The following is a 19,664-nucleotide window of genomic DNA, read 5'->3' on the forward strand; positions in this document are numbered from 1 at the left end:
ACAGCAGGGCTTTTTTTCAGCTGGAATGCAGTGGAACAGAGTTCCGGAACCTCTTGAAAATGGTCACATGGCTGGTGGCCCCGCCCCCTGATCTCCAGGCAGAGGGGAGTTTAGATTGCCCTCTGCGCCGCTGAGTGGCACGGAGGGCAATCTAAACTCCCCTCTTTCTGGAGATCAGGGGGTGGGGCCACCAGCCATGTGGCCATTTTCTCCAAGGGAAACCCACTGAGTTCCACCACCTCTTTTCCCAGAAAAAAAGCCCTGGAACACAGTAAGAATAACATTCCTGGATGGCACCATTAATTTCAAAACATAACTGGGAAAAGATACCCAAGGCCGGAGCTGAATATCTCCGGATATAAACAATTCTTAGGCTTCAGTGTGTAGTGGAAGCAAACTCACTGTGCCTTTCTCATGGCCTTTACATTTATAATGTTACAATCAGAATTTCAGGAACAGAAATGCAAAACAGAATGGGTAGAAGAATTTTCTCACAAGCTTTGAGCAGTCCAGATCAATGAGTTTTACCCCCCCCAAATCCCTAACACCTATACTAGATCACTAGTCTCTCCGTTTTGTCTACTCTGTCCAGCAGCATCTCAGGGGGAGGTTTTTCACATAAACTTAAAAAATAAAAACTAGAGATGCCAGAGATTGAACATGCATGGAAAACTGGTGCTCTATTACTAAGCCGTGGCCTGCATTACTTAATTACTTGGTTCATTTCTCCTATTATGTTACAATCGTATCTGCTCCAATGCTCTTGATAGGGACTCCCACTTAAGCGATTTACAACAAGCATTTTTGGGGCTACAGTACCCACATAATGAAGTGAGGAAACAAATCGACAGGGCCAGACTAGTACCCAGAAACAGCCTGCTTCAGGACAAACCTAAAGGAACTAACAACAGAATACCACTGGTTGTCACCTAAAGTTCCCAGCTCAAACCCATCCAACATATCATCAGCGAACTACAACCCATCCTGGAAAATGATGCCTCACTCTCACAAGCCCTGGATGGAAGACCTTTCCTTGCCTACAGACAGCCCCTCAGCCTTAGATGACTTCTCACCTACAACCATGAATCAGCTAGCAGAGTTGCCAAGACAGGTACCCGGCCCTGCAACAGACCCAGATGCCAGCTCTGCCCTCATATCTCCTCAGGAAATACGATTACAGGATCCAATGGCGTCAACTACATGATCTCTGGCTCTTACAGCTGCTCATCCTCCAATCTGATATATGCCCTCATGTGCCAACAATGTCCATCTGCTCTGTACATTGGACAAACCAGCCAACCTCTGCACAAAAGAATAAATGGACACAAATCTGACATTAAAAATGGCAACATCCAGAAACCACTTCAATCTACCAGGATATTCCATCAAGGACTTAAAGGTCACTGTAGTTCAACAGAAACCTTTCAAAACCAGAATCCAACAGGAAGCTGCTGAACTGGAATTCATATGTAAATTTGATGCAGTCAGGTTTGGATTGAATAGGGACTACGAATGGTTATATCATTATCAGAAGTAACTGATCCCATTATCAGAAGCTACTGATTGTATCTACTCCCCCCTCCCCTCTCCACCTATATATCTGACCATTTTCTTCTTACCCTCCATGCATCTGACAAAGAGAACTGTGATTCTCGAAAGCTTATGCTACAGTAAAGTTGGTTAGTCTTAAAGGTGCTACTAGACTCTTTTCTATTAATCTCTCCAGACATCCTGTTGCAGATCTGAAAGCCCCTGTTCGACAGAAAAACTTCAAAAGGAATATGCCACATGAAAGGGCTGAATTAGAACTCGTCCAGAAAATAAACACCTTCTGTCATTCTGGCTTAAATTGAGACTTGGGATTCTTAATTCATTATAATTTCTAATAACTCCAGAGGACTCTTTTTAATAATTTTAACACCCTGTTTTTCACCTATTGCATCATACTGTAATCCTTTACTGATGTTCAGTTTTCTCATATATCCAACTACCTCTTCTTTAATTAATTTGTCATTTATTTTATTGCACTTTTGTTTATCTTCACCTAATGTAGGAACCTGTAATCTCTCCCAACATCCATTAAACTACCCCACATAGGGGTTCAAGTTCCCACATAAAGAATCTCACTGGATTTATTATATTACGCCTCTCTCTGCAAAACTCCTCCATCTTTCCTGCTCCCTCCCTGTAATGTTCTGTAAAACTAAGGTAAAGGGGCTTCTTTCTTCTATAGTACCTAAGGAAGTGAGCTGTGTCTTGCAAAAGCTCATACCAGCATGGATATTGTTCTTCTTAAGGTGCCACTGGACTTACAGTGAGCCCAAAGAGCTTCTCATATCTTTTTGGTGCACGTGCTCCTGCCCAGGGATTTCTTGAGTGCTACTTGGACATCTTTGTTCCTCAAGCTGTAAACAACCGGATTCAGCAATGGAGTCACCAGCGTGTATGTAACAGAGATCAATGTGTCTCCATTCAAAGTATACCTGGATTTGGGCCTCAGGTAAATAATGGAAATACATCCAAAGTGCACGATAACCACAATAAGATGAGATGCACACGTTGAAAAGGCTTTCCGTTTCCCATCTGTGGTGGGGATTTTCAGGATTGTGTTTAAGATTAAAATGTAGGACAGAAGGATCAGAAAGAATGAGCAACATACTACCAAAAAACAAATAAGAAAAATGACAGCTTCTCCTATATAATTTCTGGCACAGGCTAGCTCAAGTAAAGGTGCTATATCACAAAAGAAGTGATTGATTTTATTCAGCCCGCAGAACGGCAAGGTAAATACGAAAATTGTCTCAATTGTAGAAAAAAGAAAACCAGTAGTTGCTGAAAAGACAACCAGTTTAGTACAGAATCCCTGATTCATCAGCACCTGGTAATGCAAAGGTTTACATATGGACACATATCGGTCATACCCCATCACTGTGAGAAGTATACAGTTTGTACAGCCAAAGCCCAGGAACATACACATCTGAGTAGCACAGCCAACAAATGAAATCGTTGCCTTTACTCTTAGAAGATTTGTAAGCATGTTCGGGATAATAATGAGTGTATAAAAGATTTCTGAACTGGAGAGAATGGCGAGGAAGAAGTACATGGGGGTGTGGAGGCTGGAGTCGTGATTTATCGTAGTGACAATAATGATATTTCCTGTCAAAATAGTGAAGTACATTATGGTGAATACTACAAATAGTGGGATCTGCAGTCCTGGGAAACCCGAAAATCCAATGAGGATGAATTCTGTCACCACACTTTGATTTTCTCGTTCCATCGATGTTGAATCTGGAATGAAACCATTACACTCTTACAATATTTTTTTTTTATAAATGCCAATGAATTAACACTTTTTACAAATAAATACTTTAAAATGTTTTAACTCACAAATTGGATGCAGGCTACTCATTGAGGGAGAAAAGGCGGTTTATATTGTCTTGAGAAATAGCGGTGCAGCAAGGAGAAACACGCTTGGTGCGTTCATGATCTCAAGGGCAAAGTCTGTCTGTCAAAGTTGTTTGTTAATGATGGAGATTCCGCTGCTAATGGGTATGTGGCTACTATGAACTCTTCTGCATCACACCAGATGTTTTTGAGGGATTATCTTGTTTTTCCTTCGTCTCCTAAGAACAGCAAATCAGTAACATGAGATTAAGGACTGTCGAGAGACTTTGTAGGAGTACCATCATCTCATATATATAAACTTTTGAGGTTCTCCTGAAAATACTTCTGAGTTACAGTCATACACTGTTAGAATGAGAAGGCATCTTGGAGGACGTCCAGTCCAACATCCCGTTAAGAACAGGAATACAGCATCTCAGAAAGATGGTCTCTCAGCCTTGGTTAGTCCTTAAGTGAAAGTTAGTCCTTCACCTCCTGAGACAACATGTTCCACTGCTGTGCTGAACAGTTCTTATAATCAGCAAATTCATCCTACTATTTAGCCAAAATCTACCTGCATATAATTTCCACCCTGCCCTCTGGAGCAAGTGAGAACATGTCTGCTCTATTTTCGATGTGATATCCCTTCTGATATTTGAAAAGAGCAAGAGTCCCATAGCACTTGTAAGACTAACTGTTGGGATTTTAGCAAGTGTCTTATATTCAGTCATAAAAGAGTGAAATTGAAGTTCTGTTTTGTTTAGTTAGATAGCTAGTTAGCAGAGGACCACTTAGCTGTCCAATAAAAGTTCCCACCATAGTAAGACCTTGTCTGGTCTTAATGAAGGGATCTAGAATTGTCTATTGGATAAACCAATTTGTTGGGGGGAGGGTTTTACTAGCAACATATATTAAAGTTTTATTGCTCTCTCTCGCTCTCTCACTCTCTCTCTCTGTTCAGTCTCTCTTCTCTTCTAGCCTGATCACCAAGGCGTGGAGATGTAGGAGATAGCTATTCTTTATTTTCTAACCTGTGTAACCTTTCCCCTGATATGTAGTAAAAGTATTTTCTAGAGCTAAAACCACAGAAGTCTGTCTACTTATTTTCACTGTGCTAATGTTAAACTCTGCAACTTTTACCCACCAGCACTAACACCAACTTGCCCAGCTCTTTCAAACTTCTCGCAGAGGTCTTGGTTTCCAGATTCTCTGCATCATGTTTGTTGTCCTCTGGATTCCATCTATTTTGTCAATTTCTTTAAATTTCCTTAAAATATGGTGCCCATAACCGGAAGCCCGATCTATGCAGGACCTCTTACTCTGATCCTCTGAATACAGCCAAAGACTGTGTTTGTTTTCTTGGCAACTGCTTTGTACTGCTGAACATGCTTCAGTTCTGCTAATAGTGCAATCTTACCTTCTAAGCCCACTGATTTCTCTAGAAGCTCACAGACTGACAGCTGAATAATCTGTTCTAGAATTTTATGAGATATTGTTGTCAAGATGACTGGTTTGCCATTTTCCAAGCCCACATTCCCCCCCCTTCTGGGACAGCACTGGTCTCCAAAAAGTCTCAAAGTTTAGAGACAGAGGCTCTCAAACAATATCTACAAGCTGCTTCGTTATATTGGGGTTCAATTAACAATGTCCTTACATTTCCTGGGCTGCCAGTCATTCCTCAAACCAATTGTTCGGTTTCCACTGGTTGGGGGAACACAACCAAAGAAGCCCTTAAATCTGATTCTAGTATCCCTCACAAGTCTCATTTTGTTCTGGAACAAACAGAAATGAAGACACACCATTCTAGGAGGCCCATAATTTCAGATGCGAGTACTTTTGCCAGTCGAAGTCATTAGTAAATTTTGTTGAAGATCTCAGCTCCACAATACCGATTCCATATTTAACATAGTTTAAACGCGTTATTATTAAAGCTGTGGAGGAGAAAGCATTGCAGTCTTATAGTGTCTTTGTAATATTTGCTTTACACATGCAAACAATATGTGTAGCAGAGAGTGCCCTCAAGTCATAGCAGATTTATGGTGACCCCTGGCGGGGTTTTCATGGCAAGAGACTAACAGGTCTCCATTGTCTGCCTCTTCAGGCCTGGTCTTTGTTGGAGGTCTCCCATCCAATTAATAACCAAGGCCGACCCTGCTTAGCTTCTGAAATCTAACAAGATCAGGCTAACGAGATCAGGGTAAACAATAAGTGGGCATGCTTGAATACCTGATGATTTGGCTCATATGCTGTATACTGGTCACAAGCAGGCAGCTGATCATTTGGTGAGCTCTTCAGATGTTCCCATTTTGAAGGATCATACCACTATCTATGGTGCAGCCCCCTCCTCACTTGTCTTCTACTGCCTCCAATTTTAAAAGACATGGGTAAAAGAAAAAAGAGGCTTGAACTGAGACTCTCTATTTTGTTGTCTCTGTGCAACTTCAGTGTCTGCTACTCAGTACTTTTTTTAAAAAAAGTGCTAGTACTGTCATGTTCACTGCCTTGGGGGGGCCAAGCCCACCAGCTGCAAGAAGTGCCAGTTTATGTGCCAACATGAACCCTCCAGGAAAAAAAGCCCTGCTGCTACTTACAGTTACTAATCTGCTTCCTGTTAGCGGAGACATACTTCTGCAATCTTATTTTCAGCTTGAGCCAATTACTCCATGACACTAGGAAAATCACTTCATAACAGATATACTGTCATGAGCTGATGGCCTCCATTACTGGGTTTGTCGAAGTCTGGAAAGTGCTTAGCTAAAGCTAGTAGCAAATAGGCACTTCTTCAAGGCAGAAGGTTGCCCAGAGAGCCACTTGGGCAGACTGCTCCAGTTCCGGCTAACTCTTACTAGAAACTCTTCATAGAAACACCCTTCTGCCATTTTCCCTATTTCTTGACTACTGTGGTTTCTTCACACATCAGCTCTTTCTGTTCCCTACAGCAGTGGGGAATACGTCACATTTTCAGTCTAAAGGGTACATGATCTGAATACATGGATTGCCCATCTAGAAAAGCATCTCTTTCTAGCAGACTCCTGTTGAACAGCCATCAAGCAAACATTTGTAAACTCTAATTATCACTTAGCAATCTAACAAAGCAAGGTTCGGTCATCTGACTACGATGCTGTCTTTTAATCAATCAGATGACTGACCTACAAAGGATTGTGTATTTTAACTTGGAACTCTCCAAATTCTCCAAACTCTCCAAAGTATTTTTGCAAAGGTCTTTCTTAATCTCAATTCTGCTATTCAGATCATTTTAACTGATGATGTGAGGAACTAAACTTGGAACATTTTGCATGAAAAGCGGGTGTTCTGCCACTGATCTTTGAGCAACAAAGGACACAGAGTGTCTGGTTGCTTACAGCTCAAACAAAACACTATTGAACCTCAAACTACAGTAAGCTTCTATGCATGAGAGTTAAGAAGAATGCTATAAAGCAGAATGCTTACATGGAGGTAGACTGGAGGAAGTTTATTCCAAGTGGAAACAATTTGCCCCAATATCCTTCCTTTAAAAGGCTTGGAATCATCATTAAGCAATGTAAACAAGTTTCTAAACCTCATAGGATGTTACCTCTATGGTGTCTCAAAGTTTAGAACTAATTAATATATGAGTAACAAGCTGAGGTATCTTGAGGAATGAGGGAACCAACACTGAAATTTCTTCTCCCCCCTGAATACTGTTAAACTAATATAGTGATGAAAGTGTCTCCCCTGCCAGGTAAATGTATATTTTTATAAACTACAAGACTGGCTGTTGAAAATAAAGGAGATCGATTCTTTAGTGAAACTGTTTATCAGAAAAATAGACACACATATAGAGTAGCTCTTTTATGGTCAATACAAAGAATGGAACTGGCAATTGTATAATTGGAAATAGTATTGTAGTATTGATAACGTCCGTTGATGGTGATGGTGTAGGTATGTCCATGGAGGCAGGACAGAAGGGAATTCAGATTGGCAATGTATTTTATAAGTATTTTGTTGTTTTTGTACATAGTTGTAACTTATTTATTTTAGTAAATTTTAAAAAAAGACTAATATGGTAAGTATTTGTGCATGCATTTACCTGCCCTCAACGTTTGCTAGTTCCTGGAGAGAAATAAACATATTCAATCCTGATCAAAGCATGGGGGGGTCTCTTTTTTGCAGGGGGAGATTCTTGTTATCTTACCAAAGAACAGTTTTCTACATGCCTGAGAGCAGGTGTCCTACTAGTAAGCAGAATAGATGCCCTGACTAGAAGCCTGGTTATTCTGCTTGAAATTCTTACTGAAATTCTTACTATTGATATTGTTACTGAAATTGTGATGAGATATGTCATCAAAAGGAAAGCTGGATCTTTGGTTGAGAGTAGATTAAACATATCAGTTTACAAAAATTACGGCCCACTTCCGAACCCTTTAATGTCTCTTTCAAAAAATTCCAGTTAACTTGGTCAAATGCTTTTGCAGCATTAACAAAGTATAACATTGCAGGAATATGCTCGTGTTTTACTGAATTTATCAAATTAATTGATCTTAGAATGTTACCTGTCAATTGACATTCTTCTGACAAACTGGCTTGAGTATAGTTATATGTAGTACAATATAGTTATACTGTATAGCACGGTATAGCTATACTGTATAGTTATTCAGTATGGTTGATCATAATTTTAAAGATGCTTAGTTAACATTAATATTAACATTTTATAATCCATATTAAGTATGAAGATTAGTTTATACATTGAAAGTTTGCATGCCTAATGAAATATAGGCATCCACATAAGTTTTCATAGGTTTATTATTATAAATGATAAACAAATATAATTTCAATAATATGGGGTCAGTTCTTCAAGAAAGTAGAACAGAACTCATTTATAAAATCATCTGGTTCTGATGTTTTTCCGATTTCCAGATTCTTTATTCCTAATTCAGGTTGCCATGACCTGGATAGCCCAGGCAAGCGCGATCTCATCAGATCTTGGAAGCTAAGCAGGGTCAGCCTTGGCTAGTAATTGGATGGGACACCTCCAAGGAAGAGCAGCATGGCTGTGCAAAGACAGGCATAAACCACCTCTGTTAGTCTCTTGCCTGGGAAACCCCATCAGGGGTCACCATAAGTCAGCTATGACTTGACAGCACTTTCCATTACCAATTCAACTTATTCTGCCTAATTAGATTTTCCCACAAATTGGTGATGCTCATCTGAGATTTTCAGTATCTTATCCTGGCCAAGAAAATCTAGTCCTTTTTAAAATCAACTGACTCTGCTACGTATGTATGTGTGTAAGGTGCTGTCAAGTCAAAAATAACTTATGACAACCTCAGTAAAGGACTTTCAAGGCAAGTGAGAAGCAGAAGTGATTTGCCTTTGTCTTCCTCTGCAGAGTCTTCCTCATTGGTCTCTCATTGAAGTACTGATCCTGCTGAGTTTCTGAGATCTTACAAGATTTCCAGGACTATACCACCTTCCCTTCCTTGCTGCATATGCGAGACAAAAATATTTTGAACTTTTATATTTTTAATTTTTCTGAACCCAACATTTCAAAAACTTCTAGATTTTAGCAATCCAGGGCCATTATCACACTTCTTACCGGCCACAGAACATCATGGCAAGCTCCCAGAACGACAGTGTCTTCCTGGTGCCAGGAAGACACTGTTGTTCTGGGATCTTGCCGCGATGTTCCATGGCCAGTAAGCAGTGTGAAAATGGCCCTGGTGTGTTTGTGTGTGTGTGTGGGAGAGAGACAGAAAGAAAGAGAGAGGGGGGGAAAGAACTCAGGGAGCCGACTAGCCTGTAACTAACATATCTTGGAGCTCCACTGCCTTAAGCCTGACTTATGCTGGTGGAGCTCCCTGGTGCCACTCTGCCAAGCTGTTACGCTGATGGAGGGCAGACACAGACTTTGAGCATAAATCCCTGCACCAGGGTGAGAGTGGCATGGAAGTGGCATCAGAGCAAACTAGCTCTTACATCAATGCATCTCACAGTTACACCATTATAAGCCCAAATTACTCTGGTGCAGCTCCCTGGCCCCGCCCCACCAGGATGGTGAGCCAGCAGTGGCCAGCCATGGCCAGCCACCAGCTGGTCTTGGGTATAAATCCCTGCATCAGGAAAAACAAGGTGCTGCCTGCTGGCCCATACTGCCTGCATGCCTGAGCTGCTGCTCTGCATGGAAGAACTGAAATGAAACATACAAACTTTTCAGTGAGGGGGAGTTGTCACAGCTTCGTTTTCCAATTTTGTTTCACCAGGAAGCTACTTTAACAAATCAAACCAGTGATTGTTGTGCGATTTTCAGCTTATTTGTTCCATTTTGCAAACCCCTAGTGCCCAGATAGTACCAGATAGTAGAATGCTGGATGGCGCTGGGGGAGAGATTGTCCACACGCCAGCCTTTGGTATGTGGTATCCCTCAGGGGGCAATACTCTCTTCCCTGTTGTTCAGTCTTTATATGCGCCCCCTCGCCCAGCTGGTGCAGAGGTTTGGACTGGGTTTTCATCAATATGCAGATGACACCCAGTTGTATCTGCTGATGGACGATCGACCTGACTCTGCCCCTGATGCCCTGTTGAAAGCTTTGGAGGCCATGTCTGGATGGGTGGCACAGAGCAGGCTGAAGCTGAATCCCATGAAGACGAAGGGCCTGTATTTGGGCCATGGGCTGTCAGAGGAGGGGATCCATCTCCCAGCCTTTGGGGGGGCACCACTTGTGCCCGTACCATCAGTCAGGAGTTTGGGCATGCTCCTGGATTCCTCCTTATCTATGGAGGCCCAGATTGCGACGATTGCCCGGGCTGCTTTTTTCTATTTTCGGCAGGCCAAGCAGCTAGCCCCCTGTCTCTCAGCCCAGGACCTAACAACAGTGATCCATGCAATGGTCACCTCTAGGTTGGATTACTGTAACTCGGTGTACGCAGGGCTGCCCTTGGGTTTGATCCAGAGACTACAGCGGGTCCAGAATGCTTCTGCACATGTTTTGATGGGTGTTCCTTATAGGACACATATTACATCAATTCTGCAGCAGCTCCACTGGCTCCCCGTGGAATTCCGGATTAAGTTCAAGGTGCTGGTTTTGACCTATAAATCCCTAAATGGACTGGGACCAGCATATTTAAGGGACAGCCTCTCCCCGTATGTGCCCCGGAGAACACTCTGATCAGCTGGAAAACATCTGCTGGTGGTCCCTGGCCCCAGGGAGGCTTGGTTGGCCTCAACCAGGGCCAGAGGCTGTTCAGTCCTGGCCCCAACGTGGTAGAACTCTCTGTCGGAGGACACCCGGGCCCATCAGGATCTTCTATCATTTCAGCAGGCCTGTAAGACAGACATGTTCCACCAGGCGTACGGTTAAGGCCAGCATGGGATCCTCACTGAGCCTCCCACCAGCCTCCCACTAAGTGTGGGATTATACAGTGTCCACCGGCCAGCTGCCCAACATTTGGGTACAGCACGGGGCTATGGGTCATTTGCTGACCCACATATAGGTTGCTGTACATTATCTGTCCACTTCCCTCCTCCTGTATGTTGATGGGCAGGAATCTGGAATTGATCCCATCTTGGGACAGTTATTATCTGTTTGTTGATTTTTATGATGAACTGTTCTTTTATGGTTTTGATATTTGTATTATATTTTTATAATCTGTTGTACCTCGTGTACAGTTAGAAATGTAATAAATAACAACAACAACAATAATAATAAACCCCCAAACATTTTTTCATGGTTCATTAGACTGTATGTATAGGATGAGGGATTATGGGGTTGGTGTGTGTTTGTGTTTTACAAGTTTTATAGGGTCTGAAAAATTAATGCTTGGGCCCTGAGAGCCAGGAACCCTACTGCATGCACTCTATGGAGGCAGTGTACACTCACCCCCATGTCACCGCTCTCCTGATGACTAAAGATAGCTTTCAAAGGACCGCATGGACCTTGTGGGTCTGTCTCCCGCTGGATTTGGGCATGTTTGGAGCCTAAGATTACATGTGTTGAGCCAAGAGATGGTAAGATGATATGATGAGGCAGGGGGATTATGGCCAAAGCCTGCGGGGAGGGGGGAGGAACTCTGGCAGGGAATGAGATTCCAGAGGTGTTGTAAGGAGCAGGGGGGACAGTCCACACAGAGGGCTATGGGGGAATACTGCTCCAGGTTCTCCAACACTTAGTAACATGGGGGATTCACACAACACAGAATGTAGTCAACAGGAAACACTGACAACCATTTGGGGATAGGGTAATGTTTTGCCAGGTAGATCTCAATAACTTCACTACATGAGTCCAGAACTGCATGAGTTAAAGCTTTATTGATAATCTACTAGTTCAGCAATCCATTACAGGTTTGTTGCCAGGAATGAAGATCTGCAGCAAGCCCCAAGCCTATATTGAATTCTAAGTACAGTGAGAGGTTGCAGGTGGGACTTGCTATCTTCTCGCAGCCTTCTCACAAGCGTGCACACTGCTGAAACAAATAACAACAACAACAATGACAATAATAATAACAGCAGCATTCGATTTATATCCCACCCTTCAGGATGACTTCACACCCACTCAGAGTGGTTTGCAAACTATGCCATTATTATCCCCACAACAAACACCCTGTGAGGTGGGTGGGGCTGAGAGAGCTCCAGAGAACTGTGACTAGCCCAAGGTCACCCAGCTGGCTTCAAGCAGAGGCGTGGGGAATCAAACCCAGCTCTTCAGATTAGAGTCCCACTGTTCTTAACTATTATACCAAACTGGCTCTCTACACTGTATTTGGTTCTTGGGTTCAGAAAGGAGGCCACCCTCCTCTGAAGCATGTGAGTTAGAGGAAGAACCAACCCAGGGTCTGCATGTCAGATGAGACCATGAAAGTGAAGTGCTTGAAGAGCCTAAGGAGATGGTCAGCCAGTCCTCTTGGCTGAACTCGGAGTGTTGCTCTCAGAGAGCCACGTTGTGGGTCACTGGCTGCTCCACCTAATACTAAAGCATATATAGGTGGAGCTCCATCAAGTCCTAACATTGCTGATCAGGTGATGCACTAGCATTCCTGGCAGGACAGGTTTCTGGCACAGTCGGTTTCACACTGTGGGAGCAGTGACCAATGATGCACCAGCATCTCATGATAAGACACTGGAGCACATGTTTTGCAGTGTTCAGGTCCTCAGAAGAACCCAGACCCAGCATGACCCTCACCATACAGTGAAGTTTGTGGGCCACACCGTAAATGTGCTTGAGATCCACCAGTGCTGCTGCTTGGATACCTTCTCCACCATCTGCCACCATGTGTCGTGAGGTGATGTCCCTGCCTACCCACTGCACTACTTGCCCCTCAATGGCAGCAGAGATGTTGTGCCTTGTCAAGAACCTCAGCAAAGCTCTGTGATAGCTGGCCTGGTAGCCCTCCGTTTGACCCTGCCTGGTGCTGATTGTCCCATCCCCACCCAGAAGGTCATCAAGTTGACACCAGTGCACAATCAGGAAGATGAAACAGCAGAAAGAACCGGTGCTGCGTATTGGGCATGTGGGCTTGGCTCCATGAAAGCCTGTTTGGCGATCCATGTGGTGCAAAGCTCCTAGATTTATGGACTTTTGATTGGTGTTATTGTCTTTTCTGGACATTTGAATATGCAGACTCATAATTGATATATGCACCTATTGTTATTCTTTTATTCATTATTTGTTAAAGATATTGTGTGAACAACACTATTTACACCTTGGTAAATGTATTTGATTTGTTTTGCCACCCACTCGTTTGGTCTCCACTGTTTGTTATAACATTGTTTGAGTGGGTCCTCTGCTTGTTTGGCATACCAGTGCACAATCAGCAAGAGATATACCTGATGCAACCGAGGGCAGGTCCAGATGTGAAGTGCACACTTCTCTCAGCAAAGCCGGACATCTGTGCCTTCACAAACTCCTTGGCAGCCCCATCAAGGAGGGGGACCAGGGTCCTGCTCTGCATGTTGTGTGCAGGGTGTGTGTACCAAGGACAAACTTCTTGGAACATCCTGCAGGAGCTGACATCCTCAACCATGGAAAAGGGACATCCTTCTAGAGTGATCATCTCACTGAGGAGGCGAGTGACCATCTTCTCTGCCTTCTTGGTACACTAGTGCTCCCCTCCCCCATCTCTGTCAGAGATGCTGGGTGACCCTTCCCTACAGGACATTGGGGGAGGGGGGGAGCAACAGAGATGGTTGTGGGAAAACCACCTTAGGGCTTGCTGGCAGCCACAGGGCACCAGCCTCTCCCTTCCCCTGAGGAAGCACCGCCTGGTGGTGCTTCTTCAAGTTGTTTCTGAGTCCGGTAGTTGAGAGATGAGCCAGGTCTTTCCCTCAACTGATCCATGCCCTACACAGCTGGCACTGCCAATAGTGGGGATCCTCTATCTTCTGGAAGTGCTCCCAGAAAGCAGCAGCGTAGGGAGACCCACCCTGCCCTGCAGCTGTGGACACTCCAGGAGCTCCTCCTGTGAGTCATTCAAGGTAGACACACCGTATTGGGGGGGGGAGCAGTAAGAGATGATGGAGGGTGAAGGGATTGAGAAGGCAACACCCTGGGGGAGACTTCCTCTGTCCCTCTTTTGCCTCCATTGTCTCCTCCTGCCTCTCCCTCAAAGGACTGCTGATGGCCTCCGAGGAAGCCAGAGAAGGCTCACCAGTGGCGGGCCTCTCCTCCAATTCCTCCAGCGTCCTCTGGGTCCCTGAGCTTGAGGACCAAAAGACTAATGTTGCCTGTAGGCTGAAGTCACCTTAGAATACTCATTTCTTTTTGAGGATGTTAATGTCCTGTTTAACTATTTGCCTGTTTCTTGGAAGCTAACTGATGGCCAATGGAAATGGACCCCCTGTGCCCTTGCAGTTGCTAAAAGACTTATACTCTGATACTGGGAAGGCAAAAGCCCACTTCCTGTAATTCAATGGAACATCTCTGTCATCCTGACCCCCTTCGACCATCCTTCTGACCAGGAAGAGCCTGAGGATCAGCAGTGCTGCCGAAGCACCAGCTGACCGTGTGCCAGAGGCCACATTGCCAGAGCCTGCAAGAGAGGCCCTGGCCAACCATGCCTCAGCAGCACCCAAGACCGCCCCACCAGAACCTGCAAGCATGTCACAGCTGACTGCCTCAGAGACCACCACTACGGCTCCACCAGGCCCAGATCACCCCCCACACTGAGAGAACAGAAGCAGCAATGGATCCAGGCAGAAGTAGTGCAGAGAAGGTGAAACGCAAGGCTGGAAGCACTCCTCCCAGCAGACCGAGGCCAGGACGCTAGCGGTGATGCTTCCTTGCAGGACCACGGCCAGAACAGAGCAGAGCCTCCTGAGCCCCAACACCAGAGGCAGCTGAGCCAGATCAGCCCTCAGCCGATTGGGGCTGTGGCTTGGCAGTGCTTCAATGCTGGATCAACTGGTTCACTTTGCACTAGCCTGGTGCTCCCTTGCAGGCCAGCCAGTCAAGTAAGCCAGCTCTTGAGGAGACCATCCAACCAAGTGCAAGACAGTATCACATACAGATGATAATTGCGTATGGATTTATTTTTAGGTGTTTGGAAACCTTTTATAGAATATATGCATAGATTTGCCCATAGTGTTTTTGTAGCCAGCATTTGAAAAAGTTTCTTTGTTATTTGTTTTGCAGTAATAAACTAAAAACTAATTAAAGTGTACAATCTCTTTGTGGGGTTATGATACATGTACAGCCGATATAATGGAGGGCCTGGTGTCATAGCTTGTTCAATGTGGGAGCTCTCAAGAGACTTCAGGAGTAAAAGTTCTTTATTGATAAGATGCCAGTATGATACACTTGTTAGGACTGGCGGCTACAGACCAGTATAAAGCAGATATAGGTTCCTCAAGGCTACTCCTAATTCCACCCCCCCTTCTCCTAACAGTCCTCTAACTCTGCAGACAGAAAAACAGGCTGTGTGATTCATGAACTGCTCAAGGTGAAGCAGGTTCCCAGGCTCAGGAGAAATTACAGCAGGAACAAACACCGTCCATTCCTAGTTTCCCACCTCAGGTTCAAATAAGAGAATCACCCCAATAGCATCAGCTTCAGCTGTACTGAATATGACAGGTGATCCTGAGCACCTGATATGAGACATTTCTAAAGTCAACCTCCAGCTTCCTGGCTTTTCCTGGCCAGTTTCGGTGTAGCGGTTAAGAGCGGCGGGACTCTAATCTGGAGTACCAGGTTTGATTTGAGCTGCTGTAATACAGTGGTTAATTGGTTCGGCTGTGAATCAGCACTCTTCTGGTTGGAATCCCACTACTGCCATGAGCTCAGTAGGTGGCCTTGGGTGAGCCGCTCCTCTCAGCCCCAGCTCCCCAGCTGTATTATGGGGATAATAATAACACTAATTTTTTCACTGTTTTAGGTGAGGCACTAACTGTCTAGAAGAGTGGTACATAAGCACAGTCGTTGTTGTTGTTTGTTGTTATTCTCCATTCCTCCACTTGAAGGCAGCTGGGTGACCTTGGGTCAGTCACAGCTTCTCGGAGCTCTCTCAGCCCCACCCACCTCACAGAGTGATTGTCGTGAGGATAATAACAACATACTTTCTAAACTGCTCTGAGTGGGCATTAAGTTGTCCTGAAGGGCGCTATATAAATTGAATGTTGCTGTTGTTGTTGACACTGTGACACTGAGAGATCTCTGTCTTTTGGTGCTACACCTCTGAAGATGCCAGCCACAGCTGCTGGCGAAACGTCAGGAACTACAATGCCAAGACCACGGCAATACAGCCCGGAAAACCCACAACAACCATTGCTGTTGTTGTTGTTATTATTTTCTGATCGAGCAATTCATTGCCTTAGAACTCCTAACTCCTGCAGGAATTTTACTAGCAAATACCCAACCAGATACTGCAAGCCAGACCTAATCCCACACCTTGCCCCAATTAACAGCCCACCATATTGTTATCCATGTGACTTCCATTATGCTTCTTTGGACACAGATTTTGCAATGGCCCATTTTCACAGAGGCTGCAGTGATGCACAACTCTCTGTGGGCATCGGAAGCAGGCTTTAGAGACACAGTGGTGAATTTACAAAAGCAGCTAAGTACAATATTCAGCTGGTAACTGAAATAGCAGGAACTGCACAATTACTGTGAGTGCAAAGCACTGGGAACTGAGAGAACACAAAACAATGTGTGACTCAAAGCAACACGCTATGATGATATGAGCATTTCAATGGAGGGTCACAGAAGTTTCTAATATGAAAGTGGTACACTTTAAACGGCAACAAGCACCAACAATTTCTCACTTTGTCCCTAAAGGACAAATCTGCATGTTTATTTTTTAAAAAAATAATTATCCCCCAAGTATCTTGTTTGCCCAGCAAAACATAACATAATAACAGCAGAGATCCCAGACAGATAAACACAGTCATAATTTTGTATCCAGGGATGATTTATTTGGAGATCGCTGACTCCCTAATGATGTCTAGAGTTCTTCTTTCCTCTGTTCTGCTCTGTTGGGAATAAGGGTATTAATTGGAAAGGTGTTCTACGATGGAAAAGTAATATATTGAATTTTGTTTTATTAGAGGCTTGGTTACATTCAATTTGTTGTTATGTGCCATCAACTCACCTCCGACCTATGGTGACCCTATGAATGAAAGACCTCCAAAACATCCTATTGTTAACAGACTTGCTCGGATCCTGCAAACTGGAGGACGTGGCTTCTTTTATGGAGTCCAGCCATATCATTTTAGGTCTTCCTCTTTTCCTACTGCCTTCCACTTTTCCTAACAATATTGACTTTTCCAGAGAATCTTGTCTTCTCGTGATGTGACCGAAGCACAATAGCCTCAGTTTTGTCATTTCAGCTTCTAGGGAGAATTCAGGCTTGATTTGATCTAGAACCCACTTACTGGTCTTTTTGGCTGTCCATGGTATGTGCAAAACTCTCCTCCAGCACCACATTTCAAAGGAATCTATTTTCTTCCTGTCAGCTTTATGACAATTACATTATATTGTACAGAAAAAAATGTTGTTATATAAAACTACTGCCAGAGGGTGAGGAATCTTTCTGAGATACACTTTGGCATGATAAGCACTTCCTTTTTCAAGGCTGGTCATCATTTCTGCTGTGAAACCAGGTCCTAGGTGTCAGGTCTGTCACCCACAAGAACTGCCATCTCGTCTTCACACTGCTTTGCTTCTCACTACTGTAATTTCCCAGTGTTGTTTTGTGTGCAGGTTCCCAGGCTAGCCTTATCGGAGGTGGCTAGGCACAAAGACCTTGGAGAAGTTACTTTCACATTCCCCAACTCCTTTTCACTAACAGGGCATAGGGGGTGTGTGTGTGGAAAGGAGGGTTTGATATATTGCAATAAGTAACTAACACGTCATTCTCAACAAAGCCTGTGTGCTCAGCCAGAAGCTTTCTTGGCCTTTGGATTATCTATGGACACTTATACTATGAATATATTCTCTCAATAAATAACCTTTGACTCAAGAGACCTTGGATTTCTTCCTGCAAGGGGTGGGAGATGAAATCAGAATAACTTGAACTCCATAGACTGACATTAGGTCTGGAGTCTCTTCGAAAAACACAGCGCTCTTCAAATAGCCATAAGAGCCCAAACAACAGCCCAGGAGGCAAACAGAAGAATTGCACGGACTCTGTATGGCCAATTCTTCTTAATTATGGGGCATAGAATGTGTAAGAGCTTCCCAAGAATTGCTAATAAGGGTGGCCTTAGAGCATGAGTTACACATGGGTTATGTGAGGATGAACATGCATACGTCTTTGCACATGTTATCCTCCTGATGCTGCTCTTACTTGCTCATGAAGCCACACTGGTCTCTCCTTCAAGTGTGGATGGTCATGGGTTCAATAGTGGTTCCTACAAGACTGGTGAATCGCATCCCATTTGCATCTCGCCATTGTGTAGGCACAAATATGCATCAGAATAATGTTGAGACAAGTTACAGCCACCAGGTGGAGCTCCTTCTTTCACTGATAGGCTGCCCATCTTCAAGTAACTGCAATGCTGCAATATCATGCTACCGCCTAGACTGTATTTTCCTTCACAGATTCCCAGTCTAATTTCCCCTCCCCTCACTTATAATGCTTAATTTTGTTTTAGATAGTGGTTTAGGTTATTTTGCAGCTGTGGTTTGGTTTTTTGCAGCTTTTCTGTGATCCTTTTTGCTGCAGTATCCACTGAATTTAACAGTGGTAGTATTTTAATTATTTTTTTATAAATATCAATAAGACCTCCTTGTACTTGTTGGGATCTGTAGCATTTTAGTAACATTTTTTGCACTTGTAGAAGTTGGTGTTAATCAGGGCTTTTTTTCTGGAAAAACAGGTGGTGGAACTCAGGACCACTCAATGACATCACTTTGGGTCAGCTGGAACAAGGGGGGATTAAAGTTTAAATTGCCTTTGGTGAAAATGGTCACATGGCAGGTGGCCCCGCCCCCTGATCTCCAGACAGAGGGGAGTTTAGATTGCCCTCCACGCCGCACTGCAGGGGCGGGGCCACCAGCCATGTGACCATTTTCCAGACGTGCCTGAACTCCGTTCCACTGCGTTCCTGCTGAAAAAATGCCCTAGTGTTAATGCTTTCTTTCCCATCAAACACATTAAAGCTAACTAAAAAGTGTTTCATCCTCAAGTTATCTAATCATTGCAGCCACTAGCCATTAAGCTGAGAATGTGGGGAAATTGTACGTCTCTCTTATTTCCTCTCATGAGATCACAGACAGTTCTGATTGTATTTAAACTGTGCAATTAACTTCAAACATTCTTGTTGTCATAAATTTAGCTTTACTCTGCTTTCTTTCCTATTAACATTAACAGTACTATGCAGCAAACATGTTGGCAGCCACACCTCTGCCATCCACCATTTCCCTGCTTTTCCATGCAAATCAGTCAGGAAAGTCAAACCCTCCGTACAATTTAAATGGAAATGTCTCAGTGTCTCTCTACACAAGACTTCTCACATGTGTTTTTCACATGTTGGAAGTCGCAATGTTAGCTGGGAAGCATAGTTTAAAATGACAGAGCCAGCGGAGATCACTTCGGAGGGGACAGATTCTCTCACAGCCTCTGGTGTGTTGGACTGTATCCCCTTTTGGAGCCATTGGCCTGTCAAGGCTTGGTTAATTTAAAGTTTTAAACAGCGAGGGCTGCCATATTCATAAGACTGATTTGTTAAGATATTTTCTCCCCTTCTCGATAGACCAACAGTTTCGGCAGATAAGATCTGCTTGGAGAAACTTTTGATAGATGAAGTTTTGCGTTTATATGATAAAATTTCGTAGCAAACAATGTTGTACATAGAGATTTATTCTGCCTCCTTT

At 43.9% G+C, this 19,664-nt stretch overlaps 1 protein-coding gene across 1 annotated transcript; it reads right to left on the reverse strand.

Annotated features, from left to right (window-relative positions):
* Positions 1-2,332: 2,332 nt before the first annotated feature.
* Positions 2,333-3,277, reverse strand: LOC129345749 (olfactory receptor 10R2-like). The gene has a single exon (XM_055002978.1). The coding sequence runs from the start codon at positions 3,275-3,277 to the stop codon at positions 2,333-2,335; it is 945 nt and encodes a 314-aa protein (XP_054858953.1).
* Between the last annotated feature and the right edge of the window lie 16,387 nt (positions 3,278-19,664).

This window comes from Eublepharis macularius, chromosome 18 (assembly GCF_028583425.1).
Source record: "Eublepharis macularius isolate TG4126 chromosome 18, MPM_Emac_v1.0, whole genome shotgun sequence".
Lineage (NCBI taxonomy): Eukaryota > Metazoa > Chordata > Lepidosauria > Squamata > Eublepharidae > Eublepharis > Eublepharis macularius.

Bases quoted from the DNA above. Each gene is read 5' to 3' on its own strand.
- LOC129345749 (XM_055002978.1), bottom strand. From the start codon at position 3,277: ATGGAACGAGAAAATCAAAGTGTGGTGACAGAATTCATCCTCATTGGA.